We start from the raw sequence: 20,328 nt of genomic DNA, 5'->3' as shown, positions 1-20,328 counted from the left end.
GTGAATGAGAGGCAGAGTGATGCTGATGGAGGGGAGTAGGTGTCCTCAGAAAACTTTCACTGGATGAGTGGAGAATAAAAATTTGGGATATGGTAAATGTCGAGCTGCAAACACAGTCTACTGCAGGATGGCGCTTTGTATCATGCCTAACCTAACGACACTGTGTCTGATTTGAAATGCAGCCGGGTATTCAGTGCTCTATAAAACAGATGTTTCACCGCCCACCCAGATGGTACAAATGATTGTGTACAATTACGTCCCAAGCACAAGTTTTACAAACAACAGTGGTAAGACAGAAAAAGAGACCAAACTAACAAGTCAGGATTGCATTACAATACTGCATTGACAATGAGACTTTATTCACAAGTTGTTTACACCAATAGAACAAAATATCTTCTGTTGTTTTTTGTTTTTTTTTGTTTTGGTTTATGTACAGTGTGTTAATGCAACAGACCAGCCATCTATTGATACTTGATGGAGTGTGTGAAAGACAGTGGAGCATTGGGAAATATGACCTACTGAGCATCCTCACTGTGAGATAAACAAAACCCATGTTTAGTTTTTACTCCGATTAAAAATGGCAGATCATTTTAATTCTTCCAATGCCGTTTCATGTATTTTTTAATAACATACATGACAATATCTTTAAAAAGGGAACATTTCTTGCAGCATGTTTCAATTTTGTGATGAAAAATGGAGTCGATTCCAACAACATGACACCAGCTTGCTGCAGTGTTGCATCATATCAACACTGCACCACCTTTCAACTCGCTTTAACCGTGATCGGCTCAGTCTGAAGATGATAATCCTTGGCTTTTGCACTTTTAAGGTCCTCTGAGCTCTCGTGCAATACACAGCGTGGAAATGAAGTTGTTTGTTTGCTTTAAGAGTTTTTTTAAGTTGGTCTTGAGGCCACAGGAAAGTACAGCACACTCATTTGCTGAATAAATAGCCATGCACTAGTAACATAGAGTATGCAAGTCATATTAGTGGTGATTCAAATGAGATAAACGAACAAACCAAAAACAGAATTTGATGGCTAGAATCATTGAAACTGTCAGCCAGTGTTGTGCACATTCACACTTCCCAAGAGCAAGCTCAGTGTCCACATTTCTAAAAAATGAACCAGTTTATGTTTATTTCTTCATTTATTTTCATTATAATAGAATAACATCTTGTGATCATTATTCACTTAAAGATATATTCAAGACTGGTCTAATGCTTCAACTAGATGTGTCGTTTCAAATTCATTGTCAATGTGGCTGACGTTCGAACTTGGTTTTCCAGACCGGTTTGGAATAATTTGCATAAAAATGTGAGATTTTTCTGTTGGATTCTGTGCTGATTTGTTCATTACACTCATCAAATATTCATCTGAACTGTCTGGCTTCAGCAGTACCGGTAGCTGTCTGAATTGCCATTTGGAGTAGCCATATTGGCATGCCTAAGACTAACCCCCTGTCAAAAAGTTTTTCCCTCCTGCTAAAACACTTAGTGCCCCTCTGTGGGTATGTTAAGTAAAAGGTTTGGTTCAGATTTAGGTATGGGGAAACACAAACGAACTTTGACAGGGTAATTGTCTTTGACAGAACACTGGCAGGCCATGTGATGTGAAACAGTGTGTGAGTGTTGTTAACTGTTGTGAGAGTTAATAGCACTTAAATCATTTGTTGCAAAGTGATTTCTTTTTTAGTTCACAGTTCACCAAAATGAGCATGTTCAATGAACGCTCTCTTTTTGTATGTTCATGCACAACAATGGTGTCAGCCTATTGAAAGCACTGAAATTAAGTTAATTTTACACAAACTATGACCCGTTTCCCAAAGGTATCTTTAGATAATGGTTGTGTTGGGATTCAGTTAGTAGAATTTGGTGGTTATAGGTAAAACCATCTCTTTGCACCAAAGCCCTCATGCTTGGAAAGCCAAGAAAATCTAAATGATCTCTGGACAGTGCCCATATTCAACAGGTTACCCAAATTGTCCAATAAACAGGCAATTTGTGAATAAACTGACTTTTGTTTACAAGCCAATGGAAGCTTTTTATTACTTTGTGCGGCTCTTTAATAAACCAAACACAAAAATGCACCAATGGACACAGACTGTAGGAGTGATCCCAATTTTAAAGCACCATACTGACGTTTTTTTTCCCCTTTAAATACAAAGCAAGCAAGCCTCTAATTACTACTGACAATATATGAATATTGGAGACTTTTAGACTTTAATTGTAGATTGTCTGCCTCCTAGGCAGCAATTAGTTTCCATTCATTTCCATCCAATATGATAATTAACTAGCAAACTCCTCAAACCTTCTACATGAACTTTTAATAGAATATTTGTTTGAAGACTGTTTTGAAACGCCTGCTCTACAATAATAAGCCCCTCCTAAGTCCGGCCGCTTTTTGCTCTGTGCTCCAATAACAGTTGAGCAAGCTTGGAAAATGGCCGAACTTCCGTCAAGTTTGCTCTTTCCTCTTAAACTTACCCAAATCCAATTTTGAATATGGTTAAAATATGTGGCTTGTGGACTGACACAATCTTCACAGCCACATTAAAATTGTATATAATTACATCTAAAATTGGGTAATGTTAGCAGAACGCTAGTCCACTAGCTAGCTCACATATAGCTACATCAAGAGGAGTTAGCCTAATGTTGGTTCCCTAATGGCAGCCAGGCTCCTTATTTCTGTGGTAATGTTGAAGAGATTTTAAAAAAGGGACAGATAAGTTGGTTGCTGTAACATTTTTAGGATGGCATGACGAATCAATAGCCAGAGAAGATCAAGGCTAACGTCCCTTTCTTTATGTTGTATCTGCATGGCTGCATGCAACCCTAAAGTTACTTTCTACATCAAAGAAAGACATGGGCTGTATTCAGCTATAGAAAGACTACACAGAGTACTTCACTGACATATACTCAACAGTGAAGGACTATCAGTCCGGTGCAGTGTTGACTGATAGTCTTGTTATTCTTGTCTCTACGCAACGCAGTGGTTTCTCCTTTTTTCACCGAGACTGGTAAAAATTAGCCTCAATTCAAGACTTTAACCTTGTGAATATCCTTCCACCGCAAACTGTAGTCCTTGCTGTTGGATTCTAAGAGCAGCATCTGGCTAAAAGGATCAAGCATTTACATGTTTCTTTTTGTCAAGGTTGTACAACCCAGCAACAGAAACTACAGGGGTGGGACTTTGGATGGATCAATTAATCTGCTAATAGAGTTTTATTCTTGATGGAAATGAATGACTAGCTGCAGGTAAAATATTGTATGTTAACAAAAAGCGAGAGACAGGTAGAGAGATCACTTGGTTATCAGCCATGGAACAAAAACCAGTTGGTCTCAAGATGCTTTTGGGAAAATCAGCCAACAAGTGTCACCGCAAACAAATTTTCAGTGGAATACAGGTTCAGCTACTGTACATGTACAAATCATCCATTAATGCTACATAGAAGAACTGCTATTCAGAAGCAAGACTATCCTCTTTTATCATAAAAGTACTAGTCAGAAACACTTTATTTTATAATGGGCTCATTCCAGGGTTCAAATTTGTTGATAATTTTTTGTTAAAAGTACATAAGATTACTGCTGTTGAACTTTCAAAAAATTTTGGACATAAATTACATCCTGGACTAGATTATTAAAGACTGTGTGCTCTTCAGTGTTTATCAGAGCAATTTTCATTGAGTATGAGAACAGCAAACCTTTAATCCGCAGGTTAATCCGCTGGAATAAGGTCGTTTTAAAATGAAGCGTTACACACTAGCCTTTAGTTTCCACGTGGCTGGACACATTTATGAGTCCATCTACTGTGTTTTTATTAAGGCAGACATGAGTGTAACTTCACTGACAAGCCATAATATTGGTTGTCCACGAGAGATAACGATTCAGAAGAAACACAATATTGCTTCTACTAGGATAATGAGAATTACACATTGAGAAAAAATATATCCATGTTATTTCACCTCACATCCAGCACCAGCGTCGTTGTTACTTTTCTCACAATAAGTGGAAAATTGCAGATGTTTCATGGAGTTGCCACAGATGCTGAAAAAAACACACCCTAAGTTTTTCATGACTTACTGTTGAGGAAGAAAAATCCTCAATGGCAGATGAAATCGTTGATGAGTTAAATTGTGAAACTCTAGCGCACTGCATGACAACATATCAGAAAGCATGGCTCTAAAAATCAGACACAAATACGATTTCTGTGATCCGGACATGATGATCAACATCACACACAAACTCAGACTGAAATTATGATAAATATACTCTTAACAGAACATAGAGAAAGATTTTTTTATCTATGAAAATGTGTTTAAACGTCACTTTGGAAAACAGGCTGCATGGATCATTACAATAGAAGGAAGGTCTATCTATGTACAGGATTGGTTCAACGGTTCTCTGGCACATTTACTAAGATGCAAGGAGAAGAGGACATGGGAAAAATGGAAAGGAGGATGGAAAGAGGGGAGGTGAAAGGACAGGAGACAAGAGTAGAAAGGACACGATTTGGAAATACTGGGAGAAGAAAGGAGAAGAGACCAGCATTTTTCCTTGAGATGGAATGAACATGGGAATGCAGGGAGGGAAAATGAATGGGATGGGATGTAAGAGGAAGCAAGAGAAAGTAAAAAAAAAAGAAGGTGGGTAAAGGTAGGACTGGATTGAGGACAAGGAAAGACACTAAAAGACAACATCAAGGGAGGGGAAGACAGGAGAGGACACAAAAGACCAGATGAATATCAAGTGGACCATAGGACGAAGAGGCCACTAGAAAAACTGGGATGATAAGTTAGGGAAAAAGAAAATGCAATAAGAACGAATAAGACAGAAAAGAGTTGAGGACAGGGAAGCAAACTCAGGAGATGGTTGGATGAAACTCAGGACCAACAACGAGATGACACAGTAGAGGAGGAGAAGAAGAGGAAGGAGGTCCGTCAGAAGGAGGTGCTCCTTTCTACTGTGGAAGAGCTTTCAGAATGGCGTTCACCTCCTCCGCAACTGCCGTCAATGCAAACTCAAATTGATCCTTTAGGAAGAAAAAGAAAAGGGGAAACAGGGAGAGGAGAAGAGTGAAAAGTACTGAAACAGTTGTGGAAATAAAACCCTGTAAAGAGTGGATAAATCACAAGTTTGATTCTTGTGTGCTGCCAAAGAGCCCTTTGGTTAGATGTGTACCTGCAATCAGCTTTGGCTGATTCTACCTCTGCTCCCCATGCGTTTGTTTTAGTTGGATTTACTCACTTATGCATGTACGCAGTATTTGTGCACATTTTCTGAAAGCTTACAGATACAGAAGAAAAAGAGCAGTATCTTCAGAAATCGCAGGGGCAGTGTATGGCAGCTTAAGCAAGATAATACTTTAGGAGATGAAGAAGACATTTAAAAAACAGTGGGAAGCAACACATAAGTAATATAGTGAAAAGAACACTCTGTCCACATGCCGCAATGTATTTTATAGCCTAATGGACCAACTCCGCCAACAATGCCTCAGTTAAAAGGTACATTATTACAACCTGTTGCAAGTAAACACATATTTTATTTCCATTTTTACAAACCAAACACATTGTTTGTTTTTAACTGGCAGTAGGCCACAATGCACTCTCCGAGCCTTGTCTGCCAAAAATTCAAAAGAACAGGAAGTGCACTGACCATGAAGGGAAATTTGCAAAGACCGTAGCACTCAAAACAATGCAATTTGCTTGTTTATGAGTATGTACTTTTCCAGACTGTCCCTCAGTGTGGCCCGGGACACATCAGCACAGCACAGGCTGAAAGAATGTGGCCACATTTGAGTGTCTGATTTCAAGAAGCACTGAGTATGGATTAGATGCATTCACACCTGCACTTAGAGCTGTCCACTTAGCCTTTTGGCATGAAATCTTTATTCTGAAATATTCAGGCAATTATAAATCTTTATTTTGAAATATTTAGAATTTACATTTAGAGGACCAAACATGCTCAACATTTGGTCTACTGTATCATCACAGGAAGAGGAAGATAAAAGGGCCCAAACAACATCTTCCCTCATCAAAATCTGAAATGAAATCTGAGTGCTGAGGCTGGGACTCCAGACCACGAGGGGAATCAATGTGCGAGGAACACAGCCAGAGCGCCGTGACAGCCGCTTGCTCAGGATACATGGTTTAATAAAGCCTGGATCGATACCAGCAATGTTTTACACACATCCTGGCTTTCCTTTCTAATTATGTTCACAGATCAGCCGGTAATTGAAGTTTCCAGACCGGCCTGGCGTCACCCTACTTACAGTGTGACGAGGATCAACTCTGGTTGTTTCAGGTAACGCTCTAAGGTTGTGCATCAGTGTGATTTACAATTTCTGTCCGTGGAATAACTCCTTTATAATGGGCCACTTTTAAAGTTTCATATTATGGAATATTATATCAACAAAGGATGTAAAACTTTCAGTCTTTGAAATCAGCTAAAATTTGTGTTTAACTTTTGTGACCTCTATTATTCACTCTTCAAACTCTTAGAAAAATACATCAGAAATAAAAAAAAGAAAAAAAAAACTCCAGTGAACTCTATTTCCATTTTAAGTACTTATTCTTTTCTTCATTTAGTTCATAAAACTAAGAGGGCTGCTTCAGAACTTTTGATAGTGTTACTCTGGGAGCAGGTTTCAGCACAGATTATCACCACCCATTTGAATTCTATCCATATTCCTCTGTGATCTGCGCAGACCTGACCATAATCCCTGTTCAAATTACTCTTCAGAAATCAATTGATCTTGCCTGATGTGGAGGAGTCCTTAAAAAAAAATCCCAAATCCAGCCTATCTCACAATGGGGCACAAAGAGCACCAGCCAATGTTAAACTCTTGGTAAAATAAAGTTTTAATGGAGGTATGATTTATTGTCAGAGAGGCCGCACTGGGGCATGGAGGTCGCAGGTTGGATTGCAGAGACTGTCAATAACTAAATATCATACTCAGTACACTAAGACTGACAAGATGACATTTGGGATTTTATGGGGACAATCCCCCAAATTAATCTGAACTCTTTTAAAAGTGCAGAAGCATCTAAAGCACAGACAGAAATGTGTGTAAAGTGGGATTGATACTTCTGCGTCACATTGAAGCTGTGTGTGTGTGTGTGTGTGTGTGTGTGTGTGTGTGTGTGTGTGTGTGATTTATCCTGGCTTCATAGGAGTGGAGGGAAGTCCAATAGCCACTAGGCTAATTTTTGCAATATAAAATATCATAGATTCATGCTAATAAAGTTAGCATGTTGTATATGTGGGATAATGAGTTTAATATGAGACAATTTTTTTTCTCTGTGAATCTTGTGAATTATAACAGAGCCATTTTGTGTACCTGTGTTTGAAATTGTTGCTATTAAGCCACGTTTACTGTGTATTTTCGGTGTATTTTAATTCAGTCATACTTTGCAGCACTTCGTAGAAACCCCACCTCCAACTAGCGTTTTGGATATGTAGAGAGTGACACAGACACACCAACGCACAAGTATAAGTGCTCGCAATAGGCCACTTTTGTAGGCTGCGCCATAGGCTGCATAGCTGTTCCACTGATTTAATGTGTCATTAATTGTCGGTTTTACCTTTGTCTTCTTCCGTTTGGCACGACTTTGGTGCGTCAGCAATTAGCCGTTAGTGCATGGTATAAAAAGTAAACAGTGTATGAAATAAGCACTGTACTTACTGTTCAAAACAGGGTGATGTTACACTTATCGAGATCAGAAGATTGACACAACTCTCATGTCTGTACATTATGGTGAAAACACACCAAGCAGCCGCAAAGACCGGCAAGCTGCCATGACGTCTGTGGAAAGCTGCTGCAGCTGCTTCCTGCAAAACTTTACAGGTGTGTAGTTGATATCACAGTGAAGGTCAAGTTTGACAATGGGTGTGGCCCAAACAGGGAGAGTAGGCAAGTAGGGAGTAGGGCGAGGACCATTGCCCCCATACACTGCAGTATTTGTTTAATAGCTTGTTGTATGTTTTATGAGCCTTATGATGCACTAAGTGAAATGTGCAGTCACTACCACAAATATTTCTGATTTATTTTTCTGTCTATACAATCCATTCGTCTTGTAGTTACCAGCACCTCTTGCTCTGTAGTAAATGATGTGTGAAGAGCTCTGACCTGCCCCATCACTGAGATAGTGTGTAAATGAATGAATCACACACAGCGGGGGCTTTGAATGTTTGATTGCTAAAACACGTTTTGTTTTTGTTGTGTATCATCTTCGGCCTCTCTGCCACAATTCAGACGTTTTCCACATGAAAAAGCAGACTCAAGTGTGTGTGTGTGTTACCTTGGTCTGAACCATTCCCGGCCTCTGGTCTCGCAGGTGCTCCAGAGTGGCTGCAATATCAATCTCCTTGGCACCTGTCACATACACACACACACACACACAAACACACACACATAAAATGCTGTTGGATTGTGTTCAAAGTGGCACCGAGATAATCCAGCTAACATCTGTCAATCTGGTGTTTTAGACCCACTCCCTTTAGAACAGCAAAAGGCGATTACATTCATCCTCTTTGCACAAACAAACACACACACACACACACACACACACACACACACACACACACACACGCATGCACAGACTCCACAAACAGCTAGGTGGTGTTTTGTTGTCGGGATGAAAAAAGATAAAGAGGGAAAAGAAACTGTTGGAGAGGGCTGTGTGAGGGGAATCACAGGCGCACGTCTGTGGCGTTTCTCTCAAAGACACTGAGCTGATCTTAAAGCTCCGTGGCGCTCTTTGATAGTCGTCCTGTAGCCTTTGAGCTCATGAAGGTTGCCCACCAGAGCTCTCTCAGCTCCTGCCACAATCTGACATGTCCGTGTGTGTTTGTGTGTGTTGGTCCTACTTGCCAGTCAGCCTGTCAGCGTGCCAGACTGGCACGGTGCCTCGCAGCTGACGACAGCGTGGCTGCCGGCAGTCGACTAAATGACCTCTGACCAAACACTGCTTAGATTACTAGACATTGTGATGGCTGACAAACAGACTATAATACTTTTGACAAACACAGAAATGCGTCTGCATCGTAAGTGTAATATCATGTAGCAGATTACATTCAGTTTAGTAAAGATCTGTCCATGTGGTGCATAAAGTTTTAATAAGAAATTTGCTTTATGTCTTTTAAAATTAATGTTCACAGAGTTGTCTACTTAACTAAGACCAAGTCCATGAAATTTTTTGGTCTATTTGGTCTGTTTGACACTGCCTTATAGCACTGTGGGATTTAGGCAACAAAAAAATCACAATAGTTTTAATCTTGATACTACTATTGCAATGACAATGTAGATTTGAATATTGTTGCTTTCCCAAAATATTTAAACAATGCAATTTTTTTGGTAAATAATCATCAGTAAAGTGGTTATAATGACTAAGCTGTTCAAGGCAAATAACACAACAGTTTGGAAAAAAACAGGAAAAGACAACACTCACGATACCACAAGATCACAAAATCTAAGATGATATCTAGTCTCATATCACAGTATCAATATAATATTGATGTATTGCCCAGTCGTATTGTCTTATGTATTTTTCTATTTCCCCTTTTAAGATTTTACCAAACCTGAAAGTCAATGTTTTTAAGTCTTAAGTCAAGTCAAGTCAAGTCAATTTTATTTATAATGCCGATTATCAGAAAACACAGTTTGCCTCAGACGGCTTTACTGCATACAACATCCCTCTGCCCTTAGACCCTCACATCGTCTAAGGAAAAGTTTGGAAGAAACCTCAGGAAGAGCGGGATACCAAGGATGGACAGATGTGCAGCAGATGTCAGTCAAGTTCCAGTCTTTAGATTTTCAGGTTTCACTGCAGTCAAGCCCAGTTCGAGTGTCAGGCCTGTCTCCATTTTATTGGTTTAGTGCATAGACTGTATAAATAATGAGCGTGACAAACGTAACGTCACTTGCTGGTTTATAAACTGCCATTTGGGGTCTTCTAGATTGGCATTTCAGACAGCGCCATGCTGTTGTTTTTTTTAGGCAGAAGTAACCATATTTGGATGAGAGGGTGAAGCTGTGGAGGAGCAAGAGGTCAAGCTGACTCACAGACTGATGTGATGACTCGCCTCGACAGCCTTGTCCCTAAATATGCGTAACTCTGGGCCTTAATGAAACGTAAACAAGTAAGTTATATTTTAAAAAAATATCCTCACGTATAGTTGCCAGGGTTCCAAGCTGTTTTTTTGTACCAGGCTGTAAAAGTGTTTATTTCAGCTGTAAGTATGTTTTGGAGCCACCCTCAAGTGGCCATTAGAGGTATTGCAGTTTTTGGCACTTAAAGCATCGACTTCATTTTTCAGACTTGAAATTTGCCACTTGGTTTAGTGTTATGTCCTTTACCAAGTATTATATCAACATATTTAACTAACAATACTCATTCATTAATGTGACAGATACAATAACATTGCTTTATATCCCGGCGGATCTGCAAATATAAATTTGACTGCATACAATTTTAATAGGCTGCCCCTTATTTTGGCAAACTTGGGTCCAATGCAACCATTTAAATTCAGCCTATGGACCTTTTTACGGGTAAATGCTTGACTCATGCCTTTTTAATTCTCTTTAATAGTGAAATGTACTAATGATATCAGTAGTTTAATCTTACTTGATCGTATAGTCACTAAAGTATTCAAGCTCAGTAGAATAAATTACTGCAATGTTTTGTTTTTTTTAATTTTATAGATTTTGTATGGAAAGGAAAATTGGTTAATAAATTATGCTGAGTATGTTTCAAATTTCCCTCAGAAATCACATTTGGGTCAGGCTCTATAAGGAGTAAAATGAGTGCAAACTTGAAATTGGAATTAAAAGAAAGGTAAAAATAAAAAAAATTAAAAAGCCTGAATCATCAATGCTTTTCAGAGTGTGAAGTATTCATGTAGATGAATTAACAGGTGAGAAAAAAGGACTTCTGTGGTTTGATGCTCTTAATGTACTTATTAGAAAAAAACAAAAGTATTTGAAGGGATACTTTTGTCTAAAAAAAATAACATTAATTCTTTTAGTGAACAGCCTTTCTGTCAAAAGACAAATATCTCCTGGTGGGCAAAGTAAAAACTCACATTATGCTCATAATGGCTTTATGTCATCTTATAATGTCATAGGAGCAAAACTAATAGCTACAGGTACAAAACAATTTGCTGGGAAAGGAGAATAAAAAAGAAGAAAAAAAAGGGAGATGACAGAGCAGGAAAAATAGATGTTAAAGGGGAAAGAAGACGTTTGAAAGAAACTGAGAAACAGCTGAAGACCGGGAGAGAAAAGAGACAAGAGAGAGAGGTGGGAGCAACAATTAAATTCACAAAGAGAAAGAAAAAGAAAAAAAACAACATTTAATTTGTTTTCTCTCCTCCTCCCCTATCCAAATTCTGAGGGAACAAAAAACGCAAGAATTCTCTTTGCCACTTTCTTGTTGTGACACATAATAACATTTCTTTTTCTTGCCTGCATGAAGAGGAAAGTGAATGGCAGGAGAGCTGCTCATTCACACCATTTTCTTATTCTATTTCACAGGTTTTGTGAGCTTTTTTTCTTTTTATAACACAATAGACTCCCTTTGAGCCAGGAAAGCTGCAACACGCTACTCACTGCTTTGGTTTTTCTTTTTTTTGTGGGGAGGGAGGACTTAACAAGTGGAGGGCTATTGTGCAGGTTCTGATAAACCTCAAAATGAACGGTATTAAAAAAAAAAAGTCTGATTCGTGCTTTCCCTCTCCCTTGAAGGAGATGGTGGAAAAAAAAAAGAGGAACAGTACCCCAGCCTCATTTTTAACTCCTCTGCAAGAGCCTTGCTTTGGGGTGGAGGTCGAGGACTGAGGAGGGTGGGAGGGGGTGCCATAGAAGAGGGGAAGGAGATAAGAAAGAAAAAAAAAAAAAAAAAAAAAAGACAGGGCCCTTGAGGAGGCCCCGAAAGCTGAAGCTGAGGACTGCGCTCACCAGCTGGACCTGGGAAAAAAAAGAAAAGCGAAAAGAAACGGAGGGAAAAGCTTTTGCGGCACTTGATGGGTTTCATTCGATTCTTAAGATGAAGAGGAGGGTGGCGGGTGGTGGAGGAGGTGGTGTAAGGAGGGGGGAATTAGAGTGAGGAGGGGAATAAGGGAGCTTTTTGGGAAAAAGAAGAAGGGAAAACAAAAACGTGAGAACCACAGCAACACCTCCTCAACCCTGCAACACCGCCATAATTCTCAGACGAATTTACAATTCATTCCTTGGGAGAAAAAGAGTAGGAATGGAGCGAGAGGAGGAGGAGGAGGAGGGAGAGAGGGAGTGGTTTTGTGTCTGAGAGGGAGGAAGAAGAGGAGGAGGAGGTGGTGGTGGGAAGTGTCTTTGATCAGGATGGAGGAAGCCTGCAGACATGGGGGGCCTCTAGCTTCTCAGGACAGACAAAACCCTCCGAAATAAGCAGGGTGGAGAGCTGGGAGCAGGGAAAACCAGGAGAAAGAGAATTTATGAAGCTTAGTTACTCACAGAGGTGTAATTCGACACGATATTACCTTTAAAAAAGGCAACAAAAATGAGGCTTATCTGGGAATTAAATTTTCTTCTTTTGATAAACCTGCATTCTAAACAGTTGTATTCACTTATAATTTTGAGCACTACTGAGTCTGATGATATCGGCAGGGTTTTATGAGACGTTTTAACAGAAAACCTCTGTTACACATTGGGATTGTGGAGAGTAAAAGACAAGGGCGTTAAGGGAGAGTCTAACAAAAGATGCTTTTAAACATCTTTTTTTTTTTTTTTTAAAAAAAAAAAGGTTTAAAAATTAAAATTCTAATAATTCTGTTACATAATTTTAAATACACATATTTTTCCCCCTAGCTTTTTTTCCTTTGCCCTTAGACATTTTCCCTATTTAAGAAAAACCAAATTTCTCACTCTATTAATTTCTTGCAATTTGTGAAACATTTATTGACAACTCGCTTGTTGCATTTTTCCACCTGATTGTGAAAGAAATTGTGAAACACCAATTTGCTCACGATTCGAAGGTTTAAATAGGCTACTTGTAAAAGGCGCCTAAAAGTGGCAACAGAAAAGTGAGTAAGTCTGATTATAGTGTAATGTTTTCTAGCTTGGTCCATATAGGGACTTAAAGTCAGGAAGTTTTGGCCTCTGCTGCCTGAATTTGACCTTTTAATAAAAGTCCCCAGGTATTATCAGCATATTGTACCTAAACTGAGTGTATGTAACAATGTTGTTTAGTGACTATTGAATCCAACTGATACTGAATGTTAATGTTTGTGACAGATTTAGAATGTATGTGTGGTGGTAGCTCCTGGAGGCAGGGTTAAGGATTATGGAAGGACTGCTTTTTTTTGTATTCCAAAATAAACCTCTTTAAAGTATTTTTCCTGCCTCATGTGAGTACTTGGATTCTACAAAATGGAGGTGGAGCACGAGTCAAAACACTTTGCCGACTAATTTGCCCAGGAGCTATGGAATGCTGAAACGGCCACGTTTTACCGCATCACTGAGTGCTGAAAAAGCTGAAACCAGCTCAGGTTATTTATGGCACATCATGCCCGTCAGAAGCGACAAGTGGCAGGCGTCAGTTTGTAGCTTCATGTCTCAGGTTGCTATGTCACTCAGAGTGTGAGCACAGCTTCAGGGGGACGGCCAGATGCTGTGATAGAGTATATCTCACGTTACAAAATTTCATCTTAGTTTGGTCATTTTTCAGTTAAGTAAAAATCACAAAGTGAGCAATGAAAGGGACGGGGGTGCACCCCCCCTTCAAATGCTCTTGAAAAGACTACACGTAAAAATTATTGCAGACCCCTCCCATGTCCTGTTTTCAGAATTGCTCCCATCAATAAGACGCTATAGCGGTCCAATTAAATACAGAAGGAGAAACCTGAATCGACATAGCTATCAATATAAACTCTTATCCCTCTGTAAGTGAATCTCCTAAACTTGGGCTAACAGGATCAAGATATGCAAGACATGAGTTTATATTTTAAAAGTTAAAAAATATAAACTATAGCCTCTTTCCTACTGGTTTAAAGAATCCCACCGACACCCACTAATATCTAACTTTTGTATTTCATGTGAAAGGTTCCTAGCTGCGTTCATTCCCAGGACAAATAACTCTGCAATAGTCAGGAGTATTTATCGGATCCAGATGCTGTTGGCAGTGATGGAAAAACATGACATGTAAATAGCTAATTTTCTCCACAGGAAACAACACTTCCAAGCCACAAATTCTGTCCATCCTTGTCTGAGCAGCACTTGAACATCCCAGGCAACAAACATCGTTTAATGCTGATTTTTGGTTGAATTTAAGTTGTGACCAACAGTCAATGCCAGAACAACGTTTGATGCCATCACAATTTGACCTGAAATAAGGAAAATAGATAAAGTTGATATTTTGTTGGTGTGAAATTATGTTAAGTAAATCCAACGTCCTCAAAACATCTCAACATATGATCTCATAATATCATCTTGATGTAGAATAACAGCATCTAGTCTTAAGGTATAGAGAACAAAACCCACCATCAGAGTTTTTAAGGTCACACAAATTCTAACGTCATTAGACATTTCAAATATCATCAACCTGTTTTTCATTCCAAGTAAAATTAATATCTGTTCAACATAAGAGTACAACGTTGTAGTGACGTCCATTGCTGGCAGGGATCATTCAGAATTAGTCAACAAAGAGTATGAAAGACTTAGTAGGTAACAGATCTAAAAAGAAGAAGCAACCAACAAAAAATGATCACTGGCCTCCATGCTGCTTTCTACTGTTTGCTAACTGCAAACCAGCACATCAGTGATAAGAAATGTGACAGGCCAGGGCGAAAACAGAAAGGCACACTCGTCTGCTGGCAAATTTTTAACATGCTTTTGGTGCATGTGAAAAACCCACATATACAATATATGCTAACTTTGGAGAGAAAGGGTAATGCACACTTGCCAAAAAACTTCTTTGGCATTGGCATTTCTGCCCTTGTATCATCGGATTATCTTTATTATTGAATGTATAAGGTCAAGCTGAACTGATTTTGCACAACTTGTTGAATTGACTTGAGGTTGCATGCAAAATCTTCATCGACAAATTACTAAAACTGCTGTTGTAAATAAGTGAAATAAAAAGTTCAATATTCCCCACAGAAAACTAGAATTATAAAGTAGAAGAAAAGTGACAAGTATGTTTACCTCAAATATGTACAAAGCACAATAGAATGACTCAATCATCATAATCATCACGGTACAGAAAAGATGCCAAAGAAACGAAAGAGCAAATCATAAATAATGCACACTGAAAGTAACGAAAGCAAAGAACAGCCAACTGCCAAAAATAAAGCCTCATGTCATCACTGTCGGCTGAGATTCTCCTAACTCCACTTTGTAGATTTTCGTGTTTTAACCTGAAGGATTACATGCTCCTGAATGAGCTTCAGCAGATTCCATGACGCCTCAGGTTTATGAAACCTCTTCAAAGGCAATTAGATAAAGTAAAATATGAAGGGCTGTCAAAACTCAAAGCTCTGTTTCTTTCCATGAAAAGTTTTCTGTTAACATCAATGCTGTATTTCCTTTCGCATGGAGTTAAAGTTGCTGAAATCCACTTTGATCCTCGCAGTAAACTTCTCTAAGACCTCAGACACAGCCTGATTTAGGTACGAATTCATTAAGACAGTTTCTGTCTTAAACAAATGTCTTTCTCTCATTAACAAATACATAGCTAATTATATATATTCTCTTCCTTTATATGTCAGAGTACACCATGGAAGCCTGATCTCTGTTTACAGCCTTATTCACAAAGCAAAGTTACCAAACACAAAGCCCTTTAATAAATGTGAAGTCAAAGACAAAACTGTGGTCTTACCATCTTTGAATCTTCACACAAATCCCTCTTTTTCACTAAACTAGCTCCGGTACCTGAACTTCACTTCAGGACTTTTGGAGCCTTAATGCTATGTAGTGAGCCAGCCAGTGTTTCCACCAGTTTTGATCAGAACCGCTATATTCAAGGATGCGTCATCAACTGAAGGTGTTGCATAATGCACAACTAAGGTAAACAGAAGCAGCAACATTGCTGATTACATTGATTACCTGCAAACCTTTGTTCTGTTATTATTTTTATTATCCAAAAACAAGCAGGAACCAACTAATAATGAGACAACTGCATGCTCTTTTTTCCTTTGATTTTTCACTTAACATCTCTACTGTTGCCTTCTCCATCCTGTCTTTACAAACTTTACAATATGACATGCTCAGTGATGTAATCAATTTTAACTTCAGGTCAAAAAAAGGCTCAGAACCAATTCATTTTTTTGTCAAAATGTTGTGAACTGTTCAAAATCAGGGGTGGTAACTAGAACAGAGCAAAAAGGAAATGGGGTAAAGGAGAGAAGAAATTAAGCTATAAAAACAAGTCTTATACTTGTGGTGAAGGTGTATCATTTTGCATTTTGGGGTTGCCAACTAGTGAAGTTGAGACAACAAGTAGAAGAAAACAAGTTTTAGTTATAATAAAATAAATTGTTGCTGACATCACAAAGTCTGCAATTTTAATGAACAATTTTTCCAGACAAATACTTAGTTTTTGCAACTAGGCTGGATGGCAAAATTGGTGTAGGAAACTTTTTTAGAACCCTCCTTACATCCATCAGCTCCCATCCAGCCCCACCCTTCTCTCCCCGGGCCCTGGGCCCCCGATCACAGTGTGAAAGCCTGGGGAAAGGCTCCTGATGCCAAATGACCCTTTGATCTGGAATTAAAGACCCAGGAGTTCGTTCTGCTACAGCAGCACCACCACCATGGGACACTTCTCTCTCTCTCTCGCACGCACGCACGCACGCACGCACGCATGCATGCACGCACGCACGCACAAACACACACACACACACACACACACACACACACACAGTACTTACTTACGTACATACTTACATACAAAGAAACTAAAAGGTATGCAGACACTTTCACACATATGAAATCTGTGTATACAATGGTCAAATCCTAATCAGAAATCAACCACCTCGGAAAATATTTTACTTTATACTTTTTTTTTTAAACTTTATTCTGTTTATTGATAAATGCTAAATATGATCTTATTTCAAAATGTTAACACTATACTAAAGACTGTAGTGCTTTCCCACAGTGCACCAACCACAGTATTCTGGATAGTTACTTCACAATAGTAATTTCTCTTTATTCATGAAAAGTCTACTAGCTGCTTTTTAGCAACATTTAGCAACATTTGCTTCTTTTTAAAGCAACTAAAAATAGAAACATAAACTTAAAAATCCTGAAACGTGCAAAACATCCCACACTTTGTAAGAATTATTAATATACAGTATCACTACAGGAAGGGTTGAGGTATGAAGGGTAAACGGAAGTACAAGCTCAAGTGTAAAAACTGGTTTAATCACATCAACTGAAGAGGTAGTAGTCACTTGTTCCCAAAAAAGCAATCTGACACTTAATTTAATGCTGTGTCATGAACCGCCACTGCCCCATGAAATATTCAGTCCCCTACATAATTACTACATCGTGTTTATTATATCATGCTCTAATTATAGTAATTATCATGCACTCACAGTGTGCTCTAAATGCACTGGCTGCGAGTCCTGATGACACTTCAAATAAAGTGTTCAAGGTCAACTCTGTTTGATAACTACTCTGCTGGTAGACTTTAATAGTGGGAACACACTCCTTAACAAAACGTCCCCTCTTTTTCATCAGTCATTCCAACTTTTTTTTCTTTCCTCCCTTTGTCTCTGTTTTCTTCATCATATCGCAGGTGTCACAATTCTTCTTACTTTGGATTTTTTCTATAGAGTGAAAATGTGTTAAATTGCTATGACAGGAGAGAAAAAATCCCTGCGGTATGGTGCCAAAGCATCCACTGAGATAATGAAACTGATATTAATTAGCGGTAATTAAGCAAAACCTAATAAATATATCGGTGTTTGTTTTCTCCTGCTCAGGGGCAACAGTGACAGTGTTGTGTTAATGGAAAATATTATTTTTACCTACTCATCACTGTAATTATCCAATTAGATATCATTATTTTTAATGCAATCATCCAATTTGATGACAATGTCAAACAACGACAACAAAAAACTTGATAATTAGTGGTAATATTTTGTATGGGGATGGGGGTGGTTGACTTGTTGCCATGGTAACCTCCACAAAGACAACAAGGAAGTGTAGAGGAGGGGGAAGACGTTAACACCCACCTTTAGCCATCTTGTTGAGGACCATATCGATCAGGATGTACGTTCCACTTCTTCCCGCACCGTCACTGCACGGGTCGACCAGAGATCAAGACACAGATTTGGGGGTGGAGAAGGGGGAGAGAAAAAGAGAAAAGTGTTAATTAATTAAAACTCTTCGTCACATAATTACTTATCATTAGTTAATGTGTTTCCCTTCAACTGTACACAACGCAGCTTTCTATATTTCTCTTTTTTTCTATGATCAAATATTTATTACAGTGTCATCATAACAAAAAATATGACATGAAAAACGTCAGCAAGCTCAGTTTTAATTCTCAAACTAGAGACTGAAATAACGAATGCGAGTACATGGTATGAAAATATCTGCATACAACATAACATCCATTGTGTGTAAGCGTTTACTTGTTGCTAATTGCACAAAATTGGAAAACCTGAGGGAGCAAAATTCATCTGCTTAAATATGCTCTAGACTCACGAAGGAAATTGCTTTATAAGCTCTGATATACTCTGATACACAAATGTGCAGAATGTGCCTCTATTTAGTCCGCAGGTATATATCATTTTAAGAAACTTTACTACAAGTTATTACTTTAGTAAAAAACAATCTAAAAGTAAAGTCTGTCTTATTGTTTTACATGGTATATTAAAATGCTTATCAGTGTTTTATATGCAAAAAAGTTTATCTCCATGTTTCCTGGACACTTGTTTTCTTCTTTTTTGAAAATAATTTTTATGTTTTTCCGTAAGAATACACATAAATGATAAGGCACACACACCGCAACCTCCCCAGACACCCAAGAAATAAAAAAGAAAAATACATGGATAAATAAATAATAATACAAAAATATAATTATGTGACATCTAAGGGGCACTAGATTATTATTAAAATTCAAACCACTCAATAGAAATAATACAGCATTGTAAAATATATTGCATATAAATGTCTGATACATATATCTGAAAATTACGAGAAAAAAAAGGTCCATTATGTGATGTTTAATTTTATTGTTGCACTTAATAAACCAGATATTGTTTCCCTAGTTTCTTAGAATGACTGTAATGGATCTTTTATGCATTAAATTAGGTAAAAGTGTAAATGACCTGTTGAGATTTCCCTATTAAGTTACAGACTACTGTAGGACCATCACAGCCTTTAAGGTTGTAAATGGAAACACTGCGAGAGCTTTACATGCTGTTACAGTTTGATGTGTCCAAGCAAAGAAAGCGAACCTGCTCGTCTACCATTTTTATTCTGACACCATCAGCAAACCAAACCTACACTTACAGCTTTTGTTTTTCATCATGTTGACTTATACAAGCTCAGTCTGGCAGCTGTGCATTTTAATTTAAACGAGGACAGATCAACGCTCTCTTTCTGCTGATGCAAATTCCAATAAGACTGTAAACCAGTAAAAATGATTAGATCTGAAGTGTTAACAAGAAAAACCTGGCGGCATTGCTGTCAAGTCAGCATGTCCCGCTGCTGCTGAAAAATTCCACAGTTAAGTTATAATTCATAACACCCACAGATTTACAACAATACGACTTATTCATGCTCTACCATATTAATGTCACAGAGTTGTTTTTTTTTTCTGGAGTGGAGACAGACATAACTTGACTGAAGTGTTAAGCAGGTGAGCAGCAGTCAGAGAGATTTAATATTGAAGTTTATGAGTAATGCTATTTCAAGGGGATAAACAACTTCAAAGGCGTACAATTATGGAACAGAAAGACACACAAAAAAACTATTTAGCAGCAACAGCAGTGCTACATTTTTTTTTTTGATACAGACATAAATGCAAGTTCTTCTTTTTCCTCAACGCGGTGCATAAAAACTGAATTAGACTCTGTAATGTATGTGGAGGGAATATTTTGTATCCTAGATTTATTTCAAGTGTTGAAAATTGATGTCTGCACCCGTACCAGTCTATTTCATGGCCTGATGTATAATCCAGCAAACTCAAGTATGTGTGTGTGTGTGTGTGTGTGTGTGTGTGTGTGTGTGTGTGTGTGTGTGTGTGTGTGTGTGTTTGCACGCGCGCACTCTTACAGAAAATAACCCAGGCCCTAGTGAAAATGAAATATTCAGGAAGTATGGCCGCATGCCAGCTACCACACACACAC

At 38.4% G+C, this 20,328-nt stretch overlaps 1 protein-coding gene across 2 annotated transcripts in view; it reads right to left on the bottom strand.

The window, feature by feature from the left end:
- Positions 1-324: 324 nt before the first annotated feature.
- The window catches only part of slco5a1b (solute carrier organic anion transporter family member 5A1b), a 259,950-nt gene continuing 239,946 nt past the window's right edge, over positions 325-20,328 (bottom strand). For both annotated transcript variants that reach the window (XM_042498012.2, XM_042498014.2), the window contains exons 21-23: positions 18,205-18,269; positions 8,298-8,371; positions 325-5,029 (exon numbers count right to left, since the gene is read on the bottom strand). In XM_042498012.2, coding sequence (XP_042353946.2) covers positions 4,958-5,029; positions 8,298-8,371; positions 18,205-18,269 — 211 coding nt within the window. In that variant the 3' untranslated portion in view covers positions 325-4,957. The remainder of the gene's footprint in view (positions 5,030-8,297; positions 8,372-18,204; positions 18,270-20,328) is intronic.

The sequence above is a fragment of the Plectropomus leopardus genome, chromosome 12, assembly GCF_026936395.1.
Source record: "Plectropomus leopardus strain MGB_pleo_1.0 chromosome 12, ASM2693639v1, whole genome shotgun sequence".
Taxonomy (NCBI): domain Eukaryota; kingdom Metazoa; phylum Chordata; class Actinopteri; order Perciformes; family Serranidae; genus Plectropomus; species Plectropomus leopardus.
Note: the sequence above shows the minus strand (reverse complement) of the source record. Positions and strands in the feature narration are given on the sequence as shown.